General features: G+C 43.9%; 1 protein-coding gene across 1 annotated transcript; it reads left to right on the top strand.

The window, feature by feature from the left end:
* Window positions 1–1,490: 1,490 nt before the first annotated feature.
* Window positions 1,491–22,673, top strand: CDK20 (cyclin dependent kinase 20). The gene is made up of 8 exons (XM_077476333.1): window positions 1,491–1,667; window positions 11,198–11,311; window positions 12,730–12,918; window positions 13,002–13,123; window positions 15,842–15,904; window positions 15,976–16,099; window positions 16,175–16,330; window positions 21,424–22,673. The coding sequence occupies exons 1-8, from the start codon at window positions 1,593–1,595 to the stop codon at window positions 21,601–21,603; spliced, it is 1,023 nt and encodes a 340-aa protein (XP_077332459.1). The 5' UTR covers window positions 1,491–1,592; the 3' UTR covers window positions 21,604–22,673.
* The last annotated feature ends 800 nt before the right edge of the window (window positions 22,674–23,473 follow it).

Below are 23,473 nucleotides of genomic sequence, written 5' to 3'. Positions count from 1 at the left end.
CTGGCTGTGATTGACAGTGGCAGGAGCCAATGGCTCCCACTGCTCTCTCTCAGCTGAGGAATGAAAGACCCAGGAGAATCTCAGTCATCGTGCACATCGCTGGATCGATGATCACCTGAGGGAGCTCAGGTGAGTATTGGGGGCTGAGGGTGGACGCTGCAAACAGAAGGTTTTTTTACCTTTAGGCTACTTTCCCACTGAGGTGCTTTACAGGCGCTACAGTGCTAAAAATAATGCCTGTAAAGAGCCTCTCCTGTGTCTCCAGTGTGAAAGCCTGAGTGCTTTCACACTGGCACGGTGCACTTGCATGACGGTCAAAAAAGTCCTGAAGGCTGCATCTTTGCAGCACTATAGGAGCGGTATATTCACCTCCTAAAGCACCCCTTCCCATTGAAAACAGTGGGACAACGCTGCAAACCCGTTGGCTAAGCGCCGCTGCAGCGACACTTTTAACCCTACCCTTAAAACTACGGTAAAGCGGTGCTAAATATAGTGCTGCTTTACTGCCGGCGCCCACCCACACGAGTGTAAAAGTAGCCTAAAGGTAAAAAACATTGAGCCTTTACAACCACTTCAATACTGGGCACTTTCACCTCCTTCCTGCCCAGGCCAATTTTCAGCTTTCAGCACGGTCGCATTTTAAATAATTGCGCTGTCATGCTACACTGTACCCAAACAAAATATTTATCATTTGTTCCCACAAATAGAGCTTTCTTTTGGTGGTATTTTATCACCGCTGGGATTTTTAATTTTTGCCAAAAAAAAAAAAAATACCAAAAATTCAAAAAAAAAAAAGTTTTTCTTTGTTTTTGTTATAAAAAGCTGATAAACGCCACTTGCTGGTTACCATGTGATCGGCTGTGATTGGACATTACGCTGGACATACATGTCTCGATTTTTGTTTGAAAATTTTACATTCGTTCTCTTTTCTAACATGAAATGAATTGTTTCTCTTAAAGGAAAGTTTCCCTATGTTGTCACCTGCACAGGAATTGAGCAGATACCATGCATCGGGGACACGGGAACACTATAACAATAAAATAATGTTGTTGTTAGTCTAATGGGAAATAATTAGAATGTGTGTTACTGTCAGGCAGATTCTCCTCACTTCCTGTGTAGTCCCCAAACCAGGGAGCATGGCCATAAGCATCTGACGAGTCTTCCTTGTTCTGTACCACAAATCCATTGGATTTACTCAGACACACAGGATTACCCCCAACCCACGTGACGCTCCTGTATGTGGCAAAACAAAGGGGCGGTCCCAGCAGAGAAAAAGGCGATGCTGTCCATAGCGGAGGGGCGGTCCCAACAGAAAGGGGCAGTGCGTTCCAGAGCGGAGGGGCGGTCTCAGCAGTGAAAAAGGCGGTGCTGTTCATTGCGGAGAGTCGGTCCCAGCAGTGAAAGGGGCAGGGCGGTCCAGAGCGGAGGGGTGGTCCCAGAAGGGAAAGAGGCGGTGCGGCCCAGAGCAGAGGGGCGGTCCAGAGCTGAGGGTCAGTCCCAGTACAGAAAGGGGCGGTGCCGGCTGGGCTCGCTGTCACCTGGAAGTGCTTTGTGTTGCCAGGTAACGCCGGGCAGCGTCTCGAGCCGGGAAGATGGAGCAGTACAGCCTGCTGGGTCGGATCGGGGAAGGAGCTCATGGCATCGTCTTCAAAGCCAAACACATCGAGGTGACCGGCTGGGGGGATAAGGAGGGGGCGGCGGGCCTCACTGGAGGATCATTGTGCCGTGTAGTATTCCAGCAGTGGCTGCCGGTGTCTTGTCAAATAGCGTCCTCCATCAGATAGTGTCCCCTGCGTACTGCGCATGCGCAGTACACAGCAACACAGATTCCGAAAATTGCCGAGGATGAACGGCGCCTGCGCCGTGAGTCCAGGTTCTATCCCCACTATCCAAGTGGACATAGAGTTAGAATAAAAAAGAGCCGAGCGGAGCGAGGCCGAGCCCGAAGCGTGGCAAACGAAGCTCGCCCGCGAGGGGCCCTCTAAAATTCACAACCCTATGTCCGCTTCGATGGTGGGGCTACCACCTACACTCACGGCGCAGGCGCCGTTCAGCTTCGGAGATTTTCCGAAGCTTCGTCTGCTCCGTACTGAGCATGCGCAGTACGGAGCGGACACCATTTGATGGGCGGACTCTATTAGGCACCGGCACCCTCCTTGTATACAGCCTCTCCCTTACCCCTTATAGCTGTCCTATGATCGCTGCCCCTCCTCCCTGTTCTCAGGTGTCCCCTGTGCCTTGTGGAGTCCCCTGGAGACACCCTCACCTGTACCTTGCCAGGCTTCTTTCAGACAGGTGGTAAGCTTACCACCCTCTGAATGGCAATCCACAATGGATCACTTTTCAGAGGGTGGTATAGAAGCAGTTGGCATGGTGGGACTGTGCCACAAGTGGCTGAGAATTGATCCTTGGTGGTGCCCCCTGTCATACTCTGCCTCATGTATACAGATCTGTCAGGCTGCAATGATAGAATGTTGTTTGTGGGTGGACCTAGAGCATGCGCAGTGCTGTCAGTCAGATGAACGATGGGCCCAGGCGACCGCATGATTTCACTGCCAATAGATCACTCTTTTTGTTGATAGTTTACTGATAAGGCCTCATACACACAGAGCTTAAAGCAGTAGTAACCCCTTGGTGCTGGCTGCCAAGAGGCCACATATTTGCATGAATTGCTGTCACTAGAGCTGTGCGCTCCAGACACAGTTCCTGGCGCCTAACCGAAAGCTCTCGATCAAAAGTTTTCAAATCATGTGACTGCCATGACAGCCAATCACGGTGGTCATGTGATTTTAAGCCCCACCTCCCAGTGCCTTAAACCTCTTAAATTGGAGTTCCACATAAAAATGGAATTTCCGCTTTTTGGAACCCTCTCCCCTCCAGTGTCACATTTTGTCACCCTTCAGGGGGGAAGGGGGAAGCAGATACCAGCCTAATACAGGTATCTTGCTCCCACTTCCGGGCATAGATACTCGCACCACCCGCAGTGGCGGTGGCAGCATCTGAGAGCCGAGGGAGCCGAGGGACAGATCGAGCCGACATCGTGGGAGCCCTGAACAGGTAAGTGTCCTTATTTTAAAAGTCAGCAGCTGCAGTATTTGTAAAAAAAACAAACAGCGTAACTCCGCTTTAAATGACCGTAAGGCGCCAGCTAGAAGAGGTTAACGTAGAACTATAGGCAACCTTTTTTTCCTCATTTTGAACAGAGTAAGGGCCAGTTCACACCACATGCAGTTCAGTGTGTTTTTTATTTTATTTTTTTTTTTTTTTCTGCATCAAAAACACATGGAAAGTGGGTTATGGGGTTTTTAATGGCACAGTTCACACCAGTGCGGTCAGTTCCAGGGCATTCCAGAAAAAAAGTAGAACATGCTGCATTTTCCCTGCACTGGACTGTACTGGAATGCTGTAAAAGCATTAAAATGCACCGGAACGCACATGTCCTTATTTAAGGTGACAGCACGTGAGGAAAGGAGAGCCAATAACCTGCAACTCTGTTTACATTGTGATCAACTGTGATTGGACACAGCTGATCAAATGTTAAAGGTCTGCTGTGATTGGCCCTTTACCACAATCTGTGATCAACTGTGTCCAAAGGATACAAGGACCACAGAATGTGCTGGATGCACGTGAGAGGTGTGATTCCGGGAGGACATCCATAAACTGCCCTCCTGGAATGAGAGAGCCGCTCTGTAGCCATCTTTCGGCTATAGCACGATAAGGAAGTAGGGAACACAGTCAGGAGTGCCTACAATGATCAGCTTTTATTAATTTATGTTAAACCTTTATCCCATAACGAAAAAAAAAAATTGCTGCTGTAACAGTTTATTAAGTGTTAGCTGGAAATCAGCTTAAAATGGAAGATTAAAGCCCGTCATACATGGATTGAAATTCAGACGATTTCAGCAAGAAAAAGCCAAATTTCAACCCATGTATCGACAGGATGGTTGTATGGAAGCTGATTTTATTTACAACCAGGCTGTCAGATTTTCCCCACTTGATCAGTGCTGCTGGCTATAGCTGGCAACACTGATCGATTGTGTCTTCTGGGTGCAGGGAAGTCTCCCCACTGTCAGAATACAATACAACAGCAGGGAGGATTCCCCCATCCGCATTGAATGTGTGGATGGGAGAACTTGCTTACAGAATGGAAAAAAAATGGGCTATCTATGGGCTGCTTAACACTACCCTCTCCCCAGACTGACAATACTGCTGTCCAAAGGTGTCTCCATTGCTTCTATATCCAATGTGGAGACACCCTGTGACTGGAGGTGTATTAGTGGCCAGATCACCAGGCTAAAAACTAATGCAGCCACCACATCTAACGATGAGTAAGTTAGCACTCCCAAACTGCCCCAAAGGTGCTGCTTGCAGGACTTTTTCTGACGTTTTGCAAGCGCACTGCCCCAGTGTGAAAAGTCACACTAAAATGAATCGGAGGCTGCTTTCATGCACTTTACGCAGGGCTGGACTGGGACAAAAATTTGGCCCTGGACTTCATCCAGACCGGCCCACTTTAATTTTGAGTGTACCCATCAGCAGTCCCCTTAGCCCTTGTACAGACGGTCGGAGAATCCGTCGGAATGTGTCCTATCGGACCGTGTTGTCGGATATTCCGACTGTGTGTGGTATGCATCGGACTGTTTCCGTCGGAATATCCATCGGACCCAATTTTCCAACTTGTTAGAAATATTTTCCGACAAACTGGTCCGATCGGACATACTCCGATCATGTGTAGAGAATTCCGATCGGACAAAGTGCCACGCATGCTCAGATCGAATTCCTAGACCAAAGCTATTGGCTACTAGCCTGAACTTAGTCCCGTCGTAACGAAATAACGTCATCACGTTATGTACAATCGGATTTTCCGACAACTTGGTCCGAGTGTGTGTATGCAACAGTTTCAGACACAATCCGTCAGACAAAATCCGTCGGACAAAATCCAACGGATTTGGTTGGCAGAATGTCCAACCGTGTGTACAGGGGCTTACATCTGAGTGTCCTCATCACCAGCAGCCCCCTTACATCAGAGTGTCCTCATGCTCCCCCCCCTCACGTGTACTCACAGTTCTGAAGGCAGCATCTCGTTCCACTTTCCAGTCATGTGATACGTGACAAGTGATAAGGGGAGAGAGGAAGGAAAGAAAGTCTGTCGGCTGTCTAGCTCCCCCTGCAGGCTGGAGGGAGCAGAAAGCCTAATCCTCTCTCCAGCAAGTGACAGCAGCTGCTCCACCCGACAGGAGTGAAACCGCGATCACTCACTGTCAGAGAGGAGCGGCTCCAGAACTGCACCTGACCGGCCCACTGAGCCATCGGCCCACCGGGAAACTCCCTATGGTCCCGATGGCCAGTACATGCCTGACTTTACAGATGCTATTTCTAGCGCTAAAAGACCTGTAAACCGCCTCAGTGTGAAAGGGGTCTTATGCCACGTACACACAATCAGAATTTCAGCCAGCAAAAGACCGGTGAGAGCTTTTTAATCGGAAAATGTCAACGTGTGTATGTTCCATCGTAATTTACCTGCCCGAATTCCCGCCAGCAAAAATTTGATAGCATGTTCTCAATTTTCCCAATGCAAAAACTTTTTATCGGAAATTCCGATCGTGTGTATGCAATTCCAACGTGTAAAAACTCACGTATGCTCAGATTCAACTACAAGATGGAAGCTATTGGCTACTAGGTATTGAACTTCCTTTTTCTAGTCTCATTGTACGGGTTGTACGTCACCGCATTCTTGGCGGTCGGAATTTGGTGTGACCGTGTGTAGGCAAAACAGTTTGAGCGGAATTCCATCTGAATTCCGACGGGAAAACCATCAGAGCTTTTTCCGAGGAGAATTCCGATTGTGTGTACGCGGCATTAGAGATATATGGGCTCTGTCACCCAGAGGATATGAACCTGTGTGTCTCCGAAATGCCAGTGCAATGATGTCTGTTTTTTACTTCAATTACCTCAATAAAGTATATATAGTTTATGCTTATAAATTTACATACCCTGACAGAATTTATGATTTCTTGGCCATTTTTTAGAGAATATGAATGATAACACAAAAACATTTCTTTCACTCATGTTTAGTATTTTGGCTGAAGCCATTTATTATCAATCAACTGTGTTTTACTCTTTTTAAATCATAATAACAACAGAAACTACCCAAATTACCCAGATCAAAAGTTTACATACCCTGGTGATTCTGATAACATGCACACAAGTTGACACAAAGGGGTTTGAATTGCTATTAAAGGTAACCATCCTGACCTGTGATCTGTTTGCTTGTAATTAGTGTGTGTGTATAAAAGGTCAATGAGTTTCTGGACTCCTGGCAGACCCTTGAATCTTTCATCCAGTGCTGCACTGACCTTTCTGGATTCTGAGTCATTGGGAAAGCAAAGAATTGTCAAAGGATCTACGGGAAAAGGTTGTTGAACTGTATAAAACAGGAAATGGATATAAAAAGATATCCAAGGAATTGAGAATGGCAATTAACAGTGTTAATTCTAATCAAGAAGTGGAAAATGAGGGGTTCTGTTGAAACCAAACCATGGTCAGGTAGACCAACTAAAATTTCAGACACAACTTCCAGGAAAATTGTTCAGGATGCAAAGAAAAACCCACAAATAACTTCAGGTGAAATACAGGACTCTCTGAAAACATGTGGTGTGGCTGTTTCAAGATGTACAATAAGGAGGTACTTGAAGAAAGATGGGCTGCATGGTCGAGTCGCCAGAAGAAAGCCATTACTACGCAAATGCCACAAAGTATCCGCATACAATACGCCAAACAGCACAGACAAACCTCAAACCTTGTACAGAGACACAGAGACAAGCTTTTTGGCCAAAACTATAAACTACATTTGGAGAGGAGTCAACAAGGCCTATGATGAAAGGTACGGAGGTGGATCGCTTGATTATTTATTTTTTTTTTTTATTTATTTTTTTTTGGGATGTGTGAGCTACAAAGGCACAGAAAATTTGGTCAAAATTGTTAACAAGATGAATGCAGTATGTTATCAAAAAATACTGGAGGAACATTTGCATTCATCAGCCAGGAAGCTGCGCACGGGACGTACTTGGACATTCCAACATGATAATGAGCAAAAACATAAGGCCAAGTCAACCTGTCATTGGCTACAGCAGAATAAAGTGAAGGTTCTGGAGTGGCCATCTGTCTCCTACCCTCAATATCATTGAGCCACTCTGGGGAGATCTCAAATGTGCAGTTCATGCAAGACAGCCCAAGAATTTACAGGAACTGGAGGCTTTTTGCAAAGAGGAATGGGCAGCTTTACAATCTGAGAAGATAAAGAGCCTCTTCCACAAATACCACAAAAGACTTCAAGCTGTCATTGATATTTAAAGGGGGCAATACATGGTATTTAGAACTGGGGTATGTAAACTTTTGATCAGGGTCATTTGGGTAGTTTCTGCTGTCATTATGATTTTAAAAAGAGTAAACACATTTGATTAATAATAAATGGCTTCAGCCAAACGCTAACGATAAGTGAAAAGTTTTTGTTATCATTCACATTCTCTGAAAAATGCCCAAGAAATCATAAATTCTGCCAGGGTATGTAAAGTTATGATCACAACTGTACTTATGGCCAAGTACATCAGCACAGGATGGTAATGTGGGTGTACACTAATGGATAGCACAGTGCCATGTCCTAATCATGATATATATTTTTGGAAAAGAAACATGGACTTTGTAGGCACCACTGATAAAAAGCAAGTTTTATTTTTAACAATTCACATATAAATTATAAAAACATTACTGTAGCGAGCTACAGATGGAAACTTGATATATTGTAAATATTTTATTATATCTTTTCATGTGACAACACTGAAGAAATTACACTTTGCTACAATGTAAAGTAGTGAGTGTACAGCTTTTATATCACTGTACATTTGCTGGCCACTCAAAATAACTCAACACACAGCCATTAATGTCTAAACCGCTGGCAACAAAAGTGAGTACACCCCTAAGTTAAAATGTACAAATTGGGCCCAATGTTAGTGTTACAAGATCTCAGGTGTGAATGGGGAGCAGGTGTGTTTAAATTTGGTGTTATCGCTCTCACTCTCTCATACTGGTCACTGGAAGTTCAACATGGCACCTCATGGCAAAAAACTCTGAGGATCTGAAAAAAACAATTGTTCATCTACATAAAGATGGCACTGTACTCTGACATACTGAAGAGGGCATGATCCCCTCCCTTCAGAGACTGGGCAGTATTCCATCATGAGAACAACCCCAAACACACCTCAAAGACGACCACTGCCTTGCTAAAGAAGCTGAGGGTAAAGTTGATGGACTGGCCAAGCATGTCTCCAGACCTAAACCCTATTGAGCATCTGTAGGGCATTCTCAAATGGAAGGTAGAGGAGCGCAAGGTCTCTAACATCCACCAGCTCCGTGATGTCATCACGGAGGAGTGGAAGAAGACTCCAGTGGCAACCTGTAAAGCTCTGGTGAACTCCATGCCCAAGAGGGTTAAGGCAGTGCTGGAAAATAATGGTGGCCACACAAAATATTGACACTTTGGGCCCAATTTCAACGTTTTCACTTAGGGGTGTACTCACTTTTGTTGCCAGCAGCTTAGACGTAAATGACTGTGTTGAGGTATTTTGAGGGGACAACAAATTTACACTTTTAGACCTTGTACACACGGTCGGAAATTCTGATGGAAAATGTCCGATCGGACCATGTTGTCGGATAATCCGACCGTGTGTGGGCTCCATCGGTCCTTTCCCGTCGGAATGTCCGATCAACAAAGTTTGAGAGCTGGATATAACATTTTTCGACAACATGATCCAATTGGACTTTGTCCGATCGTTTGTAGAGAATGCCATGCATGTTCAGATCAAATTACGAGACCAAAGCTATTGGCTACTAGCCTGAACGTAGTCCTGTCGGATTTTCCAACAACTTTGTCCGACCGTGTGTTTGCAACACCAGTTTCGGACAAAATCCGTCGGAAAAAATCAGACTAAATAAGTGGTCGGAATGTCCGTCCGTGTGTACAAGGGCTAATACAAGCTGTACACTCACTACTTTACATTGTAGCAAAGTGTCATTTCTTCAGTGTTGTCACATAAATAATAAAATATTTACAAAAATGTGAGGGGTGTACTCACTTTTGTGAGATACTGTAGTTGCAGTCCTATAGATTTCTATTAAGTTGCGCATTTTTATTTTTTTTTGCATTTTCTGAAAGGGCACAAATCCCGCATGCTGCATCTTTAACGCACTTTCAGAAAACTAAATACATTATATATTTCTTTTTCTTGGGGAGGGGGGGGGGGGGTGACGCCATGTTTTACTGCACCAGATGACACCAACCCTAGTGACACCACTGGCAGTAGCACATAGTAAGTGTGCCACTACCAGTTACATGTATTTCTGTCTGGCGCCGATGACAATCCTTGGGTGGGTCGGCGATTGTTTTTGCAGAGGAGAAGGGGCTTGGATGCCCGGGGGAGCAAAGGGAGGAGGATTCTTCTGGGTTTCTGGCCGCAGCGCGCAGAGTTGCTACGCGTGATGTTACTGCCTCGGGGGTGCTAGATATAGGATAACCCCCGGCTGACAAATGCTCTAGGTCTGGCCGGGGGGGGGGGGGCATGGATGGAGGACATCAGCACAAGGGATACATCCTACTGACTCTAAGTTATGTCCCTTATACTGAATTCTTATGTATATTTTGGCCGCACTTAGGCTTTAAATTACAGAGCTGCATTATCTGTGTCTTGTATGTCTGCCTTCAGTTCAACTTTAGGAAGATTTTGTAAAGTGTCATACTGTCATCTAACACTATGTGGCACTGTAGCTCCAAATGTGCAGGCAGCTTTTATTTTTGACTGTCCTGGGCAGTTCCTCTTGAGACAATGTTGCATGCAAGGGTTGAGACAACATGTTGCTAAACAGAGAAGTTCATCTATCCAGAGGGGGCGTATTCAGTGATGCCCATAGCCTCTTTATTGTCGCGTTTCTTTTGATCAAGCAAATAATTACACACCCGGTATCTAGTATATATGGGAAGTTTTTTTTTTTTCTTCTACATATTTGTAACTCAGCCACTAATGCGAATGACAAAACCTTGTCATCTATACAGCCAAAGAGTCACAAATATTCAGGGTCTTCATGTCTGCAGCTTCCCATGTTGCCTGATCACCACTACTCGCCTAGGCACCGCGGAGAGAAGTCGGGGGAGGAGGGTGGGGTAAGGTAAGTATGAAATCTAACTTTTTTTTATTTTTTTTCTCCTTAGGCCCCTTTCACATATGCTGTTCGTTCAGATGAAATATGGACATCAACGCAGCTCAATGAAAAAACGGATGTAAATGGATGATCATCCGTCGGCATCCGTGTTTTTTTTATTTATTTATTTTTTTTTTTAAACGGATCAAAGCTCTATTTTTCTTCTGTTTAAAAAAAATGGATCGATTGAAAAACAGATATAAACTGACAAATGGTCAATTTTTCATCCGTTTTTGCATTGGTAGTAAATAATAGTGTGTAAAAAAAAAAAAAAAATGATGAAAAACTGATGCGTTTTGAAGTGACTGAAATGAATGGTCCGCATGCGCATGTGTTAAAGGGGCCTTACAGTTCTTTTTGCATAATAAGAGATGGTGACTATTACACGAGGAAGGGAACCCAGACGTTACAAATAGACTTTGCAATTTACTGCAAGTTTCACTTTTAAATGTGTGAGCTAAAACTATTTGCAGTTTTGGATAGAGAATGGAAGGATTAGAGCCCCTGTCAGGTTTTTACTGAAGCCCCTGTCTGTTTTTTTATTTTTTTATACAGAGCAGCCATTTTTGTTCATGCAGGTTGTTTTTCCTGCTTAGTAGTGCTGCAGAGAAGTATTTTCCTGTTCTCCTCTACTAGTCAGGTCTGACGGAATAAAACCAAAACGCTTTCAATGCGGCTTAGATTTTGTCTCTGCAGTTGCTGATCAGGGAGGCTGAGTGAAATACAGTTGGCAGGCTCTACATATCTCTGTAATGCAAATATGGTACAGCAAACATGTAAAAAATGAAAGTGACTTAAATGGATCTAGATAAAGATTATGGAAGTACCATAACATATGTGTGTTCAAGCTTTAGAATGTGTGTATATATATATATATAATATATATTCTAAAGATTTTTATATTTAGAATTATGATGATATAATCATATTTTTTTTTGTTTTCCAGACAGGTGAAGCTGTTGCCCTGAAGAAGGTGGCACTGAGAAAACTGGAGGAGGGTATTCCCAATCAGGCCCTACGAGAGATTAAAGCTCTACGGGAGATAGAAGACAATCCATATGTGAGTGACCAGCTATAGCAGATGATCAAAACTTCATTTTGACTGCAGTAAACTGACATTTGAGTGAAATTTTGCACAAACTTCTTACCCTGGTCTTTTTCAGTTTTGTAACAATCCATTTCCAGTTTCTCTCTTTTTTTTTTTTTTTTTTATAATCTATAGCCCTGCCCTAAACATTTCCACTCGCATTAGGCAAGTGGAAATAAGCTGAGAGTGAGTGTGGAGCAGGAGCAGACTGAGCTGGGGGGGCAGGGAGGCAGTTGCCCCCTGGACCGCTTTGATGCCCTGTAAAAAAATAAAAATAAAATGTTGCACTGCTTCTTCCAGAAGCGATCAGACAGGAAATTGTCGGGAGGAGAGCCGGCCGGATCACACAGAGGATCTCCCACTGTGACACAGCTTGGATCTGAAACGCCAGCCACTGTCAAAGTCCCGGCACACTGATTCAATGCCGGGAAATTTAATCAGTGCCTTCTCTACCATAGGAGCCGGTCCAAGAACTTTTTTTTTTGACAGCTGTCAGCGTTTCAGATCCAAGCTGTGTGATCTGGCCGGCTCTCCTCCTGATTCCTCCCTGTGATCCCCATGCAGTGATAGGCTGCACTGATGGCCACTGATGAGGCTGCTCTGATGGCCACTGATATGCTTCATGTTAATGTTGTTAAAGTTGTTGTTAACATTATTTTTTTAACAACATTTAACGTCTGAATAAAACATTTAACAATGTAATTTAATGGGATAATTTACAAGGGCATGCTTAGGGGTGGGATTAGGAACGGGTAGGGTAGTGGTTGGGTGGTGCAGTTGGTGGCAAGTAACGCTTAAGGCATGGCTAGTAGCTCAGGACTTGATATTTTGAGCCCTGCTATAGCCCATCACTTCTACCAGTAAAAAACAGTCAGTGTTGATGGGGGAATCCCTCCCGCGGAGGGGATTGTTTTCTCCCGGCAGGGAGGGGGGTGTTCACGGGGAGCTGTCCCTGCTGGGAGAAGACAATGATTATTGCTAGTGGTTATAATGCTGACAATAATCGCATGCTGAAAATCTGACATGCTGGTTATACCCAAGTTGATTGATGAATTGACTTGGGTAGAATCAGCCTGCCTATATAGATAGATTGAATCTCGGCTGGTCTCTGCTGAATCGGCCAAGATTCGGTCCATCTGTGACCGGCTATACTATCTGCCTTTGATCACGGTTCAGCTTGTTCAATTAAGCTTTGACAAAAAAAGAAACCTGGAAGCTGGTTGGTTTCTATGCAGATCTGCACCAGGTGTTGCACTCTCCAGTTTTAGTAAATCAACCCCATTGCGTTTAATGTGGAATTGGGCTTTAGGAAAATTACTGTTGAGCTTATTACCCACAATGCCATCTACCAGTTTGTTTTTAGTTACCTTCCGTCCTCTATCCTATTTCAGGTAGTTAAACTGAGAGATATGTTTCCACATGGCACAGGGTTTGTGTTGGTCTTTGAGTACATGCTCTCCGACCTTTCTGAGGTCATCAGGAACTCTGACCAGCCACTGACTGAGGCCCAGGTTAAAGGCTATATGATGATGCTGCTGAAAGGGGTCAAGTTCTGCCATGAGAATTCCATCATGCATCGGGTAGGTACTTATCAGCTTGTTTATACATGAAATATTTCAGCGTTGTCTTACGCCTACTCAGCAGCTTCTGCTTCCTTTCACAGGACCTAAAACCAGCAAATCTTCTGATCAGCTCCACTGGCATCCTGAAGATTGCCGACTTTGGCCTAGCCCGTGTTTTCTCCAATGACCGGGGACGCTTGTACAGTCATCAAGTAGCCACCCGGTCAGTAGAGATGTTTATCTGTGTTTAATTATTCTACTCCTTGTGGTAAGAGTCCATTCCAGAGACCACGTCTGTCAGGAGGAACTGTTTAAAAATGTAAATTAACAATAGCATTAAAGAGGAAGTAAAGCCTGATGGGTGTTACTTCCTCTTTGTTTCCCTGCAAAGGTAAAGCATAATGGGCATAATATGCATCGCATAGTAGCCCATTATGTGACACTTACCTGCAGGAGAAGCCCGCAATATCCCCCATCTTTCTCGCTAGCAGCGAGCATCCATTCTTCACCCCTCTTCCTTCCGGGGCCACAAACTCTGTGACTGGCCAGAGTCGTGTGACGTTACTCCCGCGCATGCGCGTGGCATCTGCCAGTCACATAATGGCCCGAGTTAGAAACAGCTAACTCCAGCGCATGCGCAGAAGAAATCGCCCTACAGTGATTTGCAAATATCTCCTAGACCGTGTAGGTTTAGGAGATATTTCAAGCATTTACAGGTAGCCTTAATCTAGATGTACCTGTAAGGGTTTACAACCACTTTCAGCTAGCTTTACTCCCAGTTCGGGGGCGTCTTAAAGTAAACGCCATTTACATATCATTTTTTTTTTTTTTTCTTCAAATCTTCTTGCCAGTTCACAAAATCCTGGAGTGCCACATTAAAGAGAAGCTTACCTAGTTTCAGCTTCAGTGACACCTCATTGTAGTTTATAGTTAAAGCTGAACTCCAGGCAAACAGATACAGTGCCTTTAAAAAAGTATTCATATCCCTTGAAATTGTCCACATTTTGGCTTATTCAGAGATGGCTCTAGGCTTTGTGAGGTCTTGGAGCCGGTTCACACAGGGGCAACATGACTCTGGCCGCTACTTTGCAAGGCGACCTGGACACAACCTGAGCGCACACCACAGTTCGACTTGGGGCGATTTACAAGGCGACTTCAAGTCGCCACCAGGACAGGCGACTTTCCAGTGGCCAATCAAACAACAATCAGCTCTGTGGGAGAGAGGGGGGAGGGAGGGGTTTGCTTGAGAAAAAAATTTCTCTTCCTGTATTGTTGCTTCAGTTAAGACACGATCCGACTTTGGAGACAACTTCCATTAAAATCAATGGGTACAAGTTTGTATTGTTATCGAGAAAAAAATGTAACTATCAAACACTACAGTTTTTTGATGCATTTCATGCAAGTTTGAAGTAGTACAGGAACCTTTTCTGAAGTCGGAGCGACTTCAGTAGTGTGCATTAAGATCGGTCTCATTGATTAACATGGAATTTGACATGTTACCTGACTTGGGGCGACTTCAAGTCGGATCCCAAGTTGCCCCTGTGTGAACCGGCTCTTAAGCAAAACCTAGACATGAGGCCCAACTTACGCCCATAATGGAAAAAATATTTCAAGCAATAAAAAATTTTACGCTATAAATTGCATATATTAAGAGCTTTTAAAGTGTGGGTGTCAGTGCTCTCTATTTCAATGCTGGTGTCGGTGCTCTCTCTCTTGGTGCCGGTTTCGGTGCTCTCTCTCTCTCGGTGCCGGTGTCGGTGCTCTCTCTCTCTCGGTGCCGGTGTCGGTGCTCTCTCTCTCTCGGTGCCGGTGTCGGTGCTCTCTCTCTCTCTCGGTGCCGGTGTCGGTGCTCTCTCTCTCTCGGTGCCGGTGTCGGTGCTCTCTCTCTCTCTCGGTGCCGGTGTCGGTGCTCTCTATCTCGGTGCCGGTGTCGGTGCTCTCTATCTCGGTGCCGGCTTGCCAGTTCTTAGTTGTGGTTGCTGCATTTGTTTTTATTTTCTAGGCTTTCATTTTTCTATTTTCATCTGATAATTCAGCCAATACGTCTGTTGTTTTTCAAAAGAGCAAGCTACCAAGCAGAATCTATCAGTTTACAGGGATGCGCCAAGCCGTTTACCACTGTCAGGGGTGCTTACGTTAGTCGGCTTTTATTTTATGTAAAACCTTTATCCCAAAAGGAAAAAAAAATGTTTGCTCTGTAACTGCTTTTAAATTGTGATCTAGAGTTTGGCTTCAGTTTGTTAGTAAATCTAAATCTGCTAGTCCAGCTAAAACTCCTCTCCACCCAGACTGACAATTCTGCTGTCCAAATAAGCCCCTGTGCTCCTTCATCTAGATTGGGGGCACTCACAACACAGGAGGCTTGTTACAGGCCAGATCATCAGGTAAAAACCGAGGGGAGAAAAAAGGAAAACGAAGGCAGCCACCACGTGTGATGATTGGTATGCTACAATAGAGTATATTTTTTATTTAATATGGCTTTAAACAACATTTGCAATTAAAAAAATAAAAAAAAAAAGGCAAAAAAGAAAATTTGGCCATTTGTATTGATATGTAGAAAAAATTAAAACTATCAAACGCTACAGTTTTTTTTTTTTTCTGCATTTCATATATTCCAATACAGGCAGACTTAGAAGGCTTTTCACAGTGCTTTGGGGCTGGTGCAGCCTCTTGTAATATAATGGTGTGCTGTACCTCAATCCCTTTCTGCCAATCATCTAGCCCTTGCTATATGCATATACAGCAACCTAGTGTGAGGCAAGTACACTTGTGGTTCTGGATTGGCTCTGTTTATCAGGAGAGAACTACAAGGACCGTCGCTGTCTCCTAATGAAAATGCCAGTTGCCTGGCTGTTATGCTGACCATCTGGTTTCTGTTTTTTGATCTTGTGTATAGGTCTCTTTTAATTGGGGTCCTGGGGTGAAATATGTCTCCCTACAGGTGGTACAGAGCCCCTGAACTGCTATATGGAGCCCGCAAGTACGAGGAAGGAGTGGACTTATGGTGAGTATGCCCTTTCTTCCTCCAGAGATCAAGGCTCTCATGTCTGCTAACAACATTGTCCTTCCTATCAGGGCGGTTGGCTGCATATTTGGGGAGCTCCTAAATGGCTCTCCTCTCTTCCCCGGGGAGAATGACATTGAACAGTTGTGCTGTGTCCTGCGCACTTTGGGGACACCTACCGCTAAAACCTGGCCTGTGAGTAAAATATTTGTGCGTCTTCTTCACACACTCCTGCTTTTCCTCCGCTAATTTGTTTTGTCATGTTTTTAGGAAATTACTGAACTGCCAGATTATAACAAGATCTCATTCAAGGAACATCGGCCTCTCCCTCCCGAGCGTATTGTACCGGACACCTCCCCTGAAGCCCTGCAGCTTCTCATGCGCTTCCTGGTATATCCGTCCAGCCACCGGATCCGAGCAGCTGAGGTGAGTCCTGCTGGGAGGAACCCATACCTCCCAACTTTTTGAGATGGGATTGAGGGACACCTATCAGCAAAAGTATGCAGGCATAGGACACACCCCTTGCCACGCCCCCTTAAAAGGAGAATTGTACAAAAAAACAAGATTGGTTAAACCCACGAGTGCTTTTTTTTTTTTTTTTATACCACTTATTCCTTTTCAAATTTACAAATGCAGCAATTTAGGACAGATGAAAGGTTTAGCGCTGTAAAAAACTTTTTGATAGATGAAAAGTGCATTTTATATACATCTATATGGATCGGGACAAATGAGGAGGAATGAGGGACAGGGACATTGTTCCAAATCAGGGGCAGTCCCTCAAAATCAGGGACAGTTGGGAGCTATGGGAACTGAAAATACAAACAAATCAGGAAACAGGCCCCTGCCCTCACCTCTAACTGGCCTTTACAACAAGGAGCACATGGAAGGGCGACTCATGTAAAACAAAACCCAGGTCAACTTACCGACCAGCCTGCTAACCAACCGAATTGTCCTGTCTAACAGTATGCGTTTAAAAACAGCGGTTTTAGGCTGGGTTCACACTTATGTGAATTAGATGTGGGTTTCCCTGCATCTAATTCGCATGTCAGGAGATTCGACCAGATGTGTGTCTTTGGCTCAGTTTCAGGTCCAAATTCAGGAAAAAATTGGGGCCTGATTCATCCCTAAAAATTAGAACAGGGACGCACTGGACCCCTGCTGTGAGCCACATGCGTCTTAGTTGTGAACATAGCCTTAGGCTGGCCATACATAGTCGAATTTCGAAATAATTTTCTTTTGAAAATCAGAAGATTTGTGCGTTTTGTGATCCGATGGTGCCACCATTGATTTCGTAATTTGGCCAACCAAGCCTTCAATTCCACCTCATGTTGCTACAGAAAATAATTTTGTGGCCGAGAATCTTCTTTTCTTTCTTTCTTTTCCAGCACATGCACATTTTTTTTTTTTTCAATTTTACATTTCACACACAATTCCCCCATCATTGATTAGAAAATCGTTTGTTTTTCAAAAAATTTACAACATGTCTGATTACACAAAAATTTGATTGCCGCAAGAAAATCGGCTGTTGCTGCAGCCCACTAATGGTACGACATACGAACGAAAACTCTTAGATAAGATTTTCGAAAGAAGATTCTTTTGAAATTCGACTAATGCCTTACATTTGCAAATACATGTGTAGGCTACAGGCCCCATAAAGGCACCCCAGTTTCTGTAGTCCTAACTCTCTAAATTTTGAGAGCCTCCACAGCGGAAGAACATGCTTCCTCCAGGCTCACCTGTCCTCTGCCTATCCATTATAATGCATGTTCTTCCACTATAGAGGCTCTCAGAATTTAGAGTTAGGACTACAGAAAATGGGGTGCCTTGACGAGGCTCTGTAGCTTATGCATGTATTTGAAAATTTGTGCAAACTAAACCCCTGTTTTTTTTTTTTTTAACTCCTACTGTTAGACAGGATAATTTGGTTGGTTAGCAGGCTGGTCAGTAAGTTGAGCTGGGAATTTCTTTTAATTTTGTTTTACATGGGAGAACCGAGACCCTGGTATTAACCTTCCTTAGGTCATGCCCCAGGAGGCAGAAAGGAAGTAGAAATTAGAAAATGTGACTCGCTTAATGGTGAAAGAGAAAGTGCTGGACTGTGAACCGGTACTTTCCCCAAACTGGATTATGGAACATAAGCAAAATTTATTTACTTCCTTTTACTCACTTTCCTGTGCCTCTGATTCATTACTGACCCATCTGAGACCCACCAGAGATCTTGCAGGAGGTGCATTCCCTCACATCCCACAATATGAGCAGCCAATGCCCCAGGCCTAAGCTCTGGAGTAGGAGTGTGCTGTCCATGGAGCCTATTTAAAAATGGAAAGAAATGTATGTGCCACTTATAACAGTGACTTTGATAAATCCTAAAAAGTCCCCAGAGGATGCTTTTCTTCATAGTAGGTTCCCTGCTGTACCTACGGCCCTGTTCACACGTGAGCGTTTTGTAGCTTGAAGCTCAAACACTAAACAAGCTATTGTTTTCGATAGCCCTTGTTCACATCTGAGTGTCCTGTCACTTGTAGCAAAACGTCTGTCACTCAAAAGAGTACATAAGCTACTTTTCAGGCAGAATTGAGCATCTTTGTCTCCATAAGCTTTTTTTTTTTTGTAAGTATTTTGTCGTGCGTTTTCTGCTCAAACAGCACCTCTCCGCCCATTTTCAGCAACACTTCACACTTTTTAGTTGAAAAAACCTCCCTCAAAAGCTGCAAAAACATGCAATAGCTACAAAATGCTCCCAAAAAATGTTAAAAAACGCTTATAAAAGACAGTTGAAAATGTTACGCTTAGTGGGGCTGAGCCTATTGCCTATATTGCTAGCTGCTGGAATTGTGATCAACAGATGTTGGCATAAATTGGCAATTCCTTTTGGAGTTGGTCAAGAGCCAACCTAACTGGGTCATGTTTAATGATTAATGAGCATATGCATAACTTATTAGCTGAGTTTAGAGGTTACGTGGGGTCCATGAATCCAATGTATTTCACCCTCCTAAGAACTGATGTGGAGTCCTCATGCATTTCTTCTTGTCTTTCCTCTTTCTTATCCTTTTAATTTCCAATTTTGTCCTGTTTGTACCTGCCTGTGAATCTTGTTGTACGATGGTTGAAATAATTGTGCTATAAGCTACGGATATTCTTAGATCATGTCTTTGACATCAGCAGGTGGTGCCTTGGTCGGAGAAATTTGGTGGTGTTGGAGGTCATATGGTCTTTTTGGGATTTTTATGTTAACTGTTTAACTTTTGAGGTCAGAACTACAGCAAGAAAAAGTGTGGAGCGTTAAAGTGGTTGTGAACCTCAGACATGAAATGTGAACAAAGCATATCCCTCTATAGTGTGTATTTGTATCATTAACAGCACTAAGTGTCATTTCTGTCAGTGGCTTTGTTCCTCTATCAGCATGAATCACTTCTGGCAAGTTTTCCTGACACCAAGAGAAGAAAAGGGACAGGAGGGATTTCCAGATGATTGACAGCTTCAGCTCTGTTCCTGCATGAAAGGGGGGGGGGGGGGCGGTGTCCTTTCCTTCCAATTAGCTCTTAGATCTTCTCACTGAGCTCTGCAGAGTGTAACTTCAGCTCTCCACCCCCTTTTATGACGGCTCAGGAAAGTTTATAAATTCTGCACTTTGAACAGATATAGAGAACAGACAGCAGTTACACAGGTACATCTTACAGGATTTGTTTTATCTCTGTTTATCACCTGAGGATAGCCACTTCACTGGGTATATGTGAGGGTTTCCAATCACTTTCTAATTGTATATGATGTAGGAATCCTGTTGATGTCAGGATATGGATGTAGTCACTCTCATGTATAAGGTTGTTTTTATAAAAACAATAAAAAATATTGTAATCTAAAATGGAAAGGAGATAACACTATCTGCTCTCCTTTGGATACAGTGGAGTTTGTGATGACCTAAGTGTTCTCTGCATAATGCTGTAGAGAAGAGTTGAGCCTGGTCCGGTCATGGGAGTGTGCAAGACTTAAGACCTTTTCACCCTACCGCAACTTAAAAGTCGTGCAATTTTGCCGCAATTTCAGGGAATGCCTGTGTAAACTTGAGGTCTGTGGACCTCAACTCGCATCAAGGTTGGGCCAAAGTAGTACAGGGACAACACTTAGGACTTTTTGTAGCTAGGCACTGCAGAGTGGGAGGGAACAAATGGAAAATATGAAGAATTCGCCAGTGGGATCCATGAGAGTTATGCAAAGCCAATGGGTGATTCAACCCAGCAGATTCTAATTAGTAATGTATGGACCTCCAGGGCCCCTTTTACACTTGTATGACTTGAAGGTAGCTCAACTTTTCCCGCAACTTCAAAGTGACTTGAAGCAATGCCTGTGTAATCTTGAAGTCTATGGACCTATCGTGCAGGGACTACTTTGAAGTTGGTGCGACTTGAAGTCGCACAGATATGAATGGTACCAATTGGAAATCATGAGGAATGACTTGTCATGCGACTTCCCAAGACAGTCCCAAGTCACAGGACAAGTTGCACAAGTGTAAAAGGGGCCTAAGACTCCTAATGATCTGTACACACGGTCCGACATTCTGGCGACAAAATCCGTTTGATTTTTCAGATTAATTTTGGCCCAAACTTGTCTTGCATACACAAGGTCGCACAAAGTTGTAGGAAAATCTGATCGTTCTGAATGCGGTGACGTAACACACGTACGAGGGGACTATAAAGAGGCCAGTAGCCAATAGCTTTCATCTCGTAATTTATTCTGAGCATGCGTGGCACTTTGTCTGACGGAATTGTCTACACACAATCGGAATTTAATCAATCGGATTTTGTTGTCTGAAAATTTTAGATCCTGCTCTCAAACTTTGTGTGTTGGAAATGCCAACGGAAAAAGTCAGATGGAGCCCACACACGATCGGATTTTCTGACAAATCCGATCACACATTTTCATTCAGAAAGTCCGACCGTCTGTACAGGGCATAAGGCTGCGGTCACACCTGAGTGTTTGACTTTCAGACAGAAAGTTGCTTGTTTTTACGATTCTTGTACAGGTCAAAAGGTCACTAATGTAAAAAGCAGAAAACACCTGTAATCTGCCCAAATAGAAGCTTGTGTCCTTTTTTGAACTTAAGGCATTTTGCTGCAGGTGACAAAAAGCACAGATTTGAACAGGTGCTATTGAAATGAATAGGATTTTGCTTTTTGGTCATTTTTCAGACATTTTGTTTCTGGCGTTTTTATGAGCCAAAAATGCTCAGGTGTGAATGCAGCCTTAAACCCCATACACACTTTTTTTTGCTGATTTTTGTCTTCAGATTTACCAAAACCATGTAGTGCAAGGGCCTGCCTGATTGACTGGTTTTGGTAAATCTGAAGACCAAAATCAGCAGAAAATCTGATAGTGTGTATGGGGCTTTCGTCTGACTTACTCAGCAAGTTGACACACAGGAATCTTCTGTATTAAACTGCATTGTATGTAATGGCTGGCAGAAGTCCACCAGCTTGTCTGATGTTCCCATTTTACTGATTCTATGTTTTTCTTCCATACAGGCCCTCGTTCACCCATATTTCTTCCTTGAACCCCTTCCCGCACACCATTCCGAGTTGCCCATCCCCCAGAGAGGTGGAAGAGGAAACCGGCAGCTCCAGAGGGAGTTTCATACGGAACAGCCTGTGGGTGACAGTTTGCTAGACCCTGCACTGGTCAGTGATTACCTCCAAGGACTCTGACCTAGGCTGGCCACACAAGACTTTTACTGTATGGACCAACCTGAGACCACGATCCATTGTGGATCAGGAGGCCAGCAATGGCAGCCCTTGTACTCCTCACATGACAGGTAGAATATAGTGGATGCAATTGCTGGCCTCTTCAAGTAAATGCTAGCTGCCTGTCTGTTAAAGCATATGTAAACCCTCACCTTGTAAAACAACCCATTCACTTTGAAATAGAAATGAAAGGCAAAACATTTGTGCATCTATACAGTATATATAAGAAACATTATAAATACATTTCCCCACCCCCCCTTTTTTTTTTTTTTTATGATCACATAATCTCTGTTCTCAGCTGCATAAGGAGCTCAGAGAGTGGGAGGAGAAATAGCAGCACACTGGTCTTCTTAGTGAGTGGCTGTGCAATGGAGGTTTATCAGGACAAGTCCGATCATTGGAGGAAAGCAGCCTGGGTTCTCAGCACAGCTAGAGGACTGACCATGATGTGCTCTCATGCTTAGTTTGGTCAGTTTTTAATAGCAAAGCAGAGTGGACTGGCAGGAACACTCGGGATTTTACACAAAGGAAACAATACAAAGAGAATAGGTTTTTGTTTTTTTATGAGTACATGGTACAGTAGGCACATATCGGGTATATGAAATGTTGGGTTTACATAATCTTTAAGTCTGGCCTGCTGTTCCAGAGCTTTGACTTCATGACGTCTTCCTAACTTGCTTGTTCGGTGATTCGTATTTGTAAGAGGCTATGAGAAGTACCACTTGAGCACCACTGGTAGTGTGGCCAACGATCACAGTGGCTGGAGTGATATTTCTCTCCTCCTCGGTTGTGTAAAGTGGATGTAAACCCAAAATTTATTTTTCGCTATGTTTGACATGTTTCACTGTAAACCGTTATCTCAAGAAAACTTTTTTTTTTTTGTTTGTTTGTTTTTGTTTTCTTTTGCTTTTCCTGTTGCAAACTGACAACATTAGGCTACCGCCTTGTAAATAAATTGTCAGCCTGCCATGCGCTGTTCTTCAGTTAGCTGTTGCGCTGCCTTCTGACGAACCTAATAAACAGCTTAAAGTGTTTTTTCAGTGGTTCTGTAGGAAATTAAAATTCAGCAGCTACAAGTACTGTAATGCTGACTTTAAATAATTGGACACTTACCTGTCCAAGGATCCAGCAACGTCCTCACCCAAGCTGGCTTTTCAGCCATCTATTAGTCCAGGTACCGCCATGTGTACTTTGGGAAGCTGGCTGTGACAGCTTGCCCCCTCACAGCCCTTCCCACTGCGCATGCTGCACTTGGTGAAAGGGCCTGCAGCTTTCTGGGACCTGTGATGTGTCGTCGTCGCCCCCCAAAAAACAAAAGTGGCAAGAGGAGGGGGGGGGGAGGCAGATAAGGGGAACCTCCCCTTAAGGTTGACGTTTCGCTTTAACAGCCAACTGAAGGAGGGGCACACACAACAGACTGATAATTGAAAGCCTGAAAGAGAAGAGGAAGTGCTGCTACTGCCAGAATGTTCAGATTCCAAAAAAAAAAAATTGCTGAAGAACATTGTATATAGTGAGGCGTGATGCAAACAAAGCATATTATAAATAAGATTTAGCGCTTGAGTGCACTTTAAGGCTTGGTTCACATCAATGCAGTTTGTGATTGGTGCATTATGCATTGTGTATGTGTGTTTTTGATGTGTTTTGAACAATTTTTTAATGCGTTTTGCATCTTTAATCTTTATTGAATATAAAAACAAGCATTGCCAGCAATAAAAAAAAAAAAAAAAAGGAACCACTAGGGGGCAGTGTAGGTGTTAAGTATGTCCTGGGGAGTGTTTCTAACTGGGGGGGGGGGGGGGTACGTGTCACACGTCACTGATCTCTGCTCCCA

This window comes from Lithobates pipiens, unplaced genomic scaffold (assembly GCF_037356315.1).
Source record: "Lithobates pipiens isolate NorthernLeopardFrog02 unplaced genomic scaffold, aLitPip1_a1.2 Scaffold_1, whole genome shotgun sequence".
Classification (NCBI taxonomy): Eukaryota; Metazoa; Chordata; class Amphibia; order Anura; family Ranidae; genus Lithobates; species Lithobates pipiens.
The sequence above is the reverse complement of the archived record's forward strand: the minus strand, read 5'-3'. Positions and strand labels throughout refer to the sequence as shown.

Coding starts and splice junctions, on each gene's coding strand:
- CDK20 (XM_077476333.1), top strand. CDS start 1,593: ATGGAGCAGTACAGCCTGCTGGGTCGGATCGGGGAAGGAGCTCATGGC. Junction 1,668..11,197: donor TCAAAGCCAAACACATCGAG/GTGACCGGCTGG, acceptor TTTGTTTTCCAG/ACAGGTGAAGCTGTTGCCCT. Junction 13,124..15,841: donor AGTCATCAAGTAGCCACCCG/GTCAGTAGAGAT, acceptor GTCTCCCTACAG/GTGGTACAGAGCCCCTGAAC.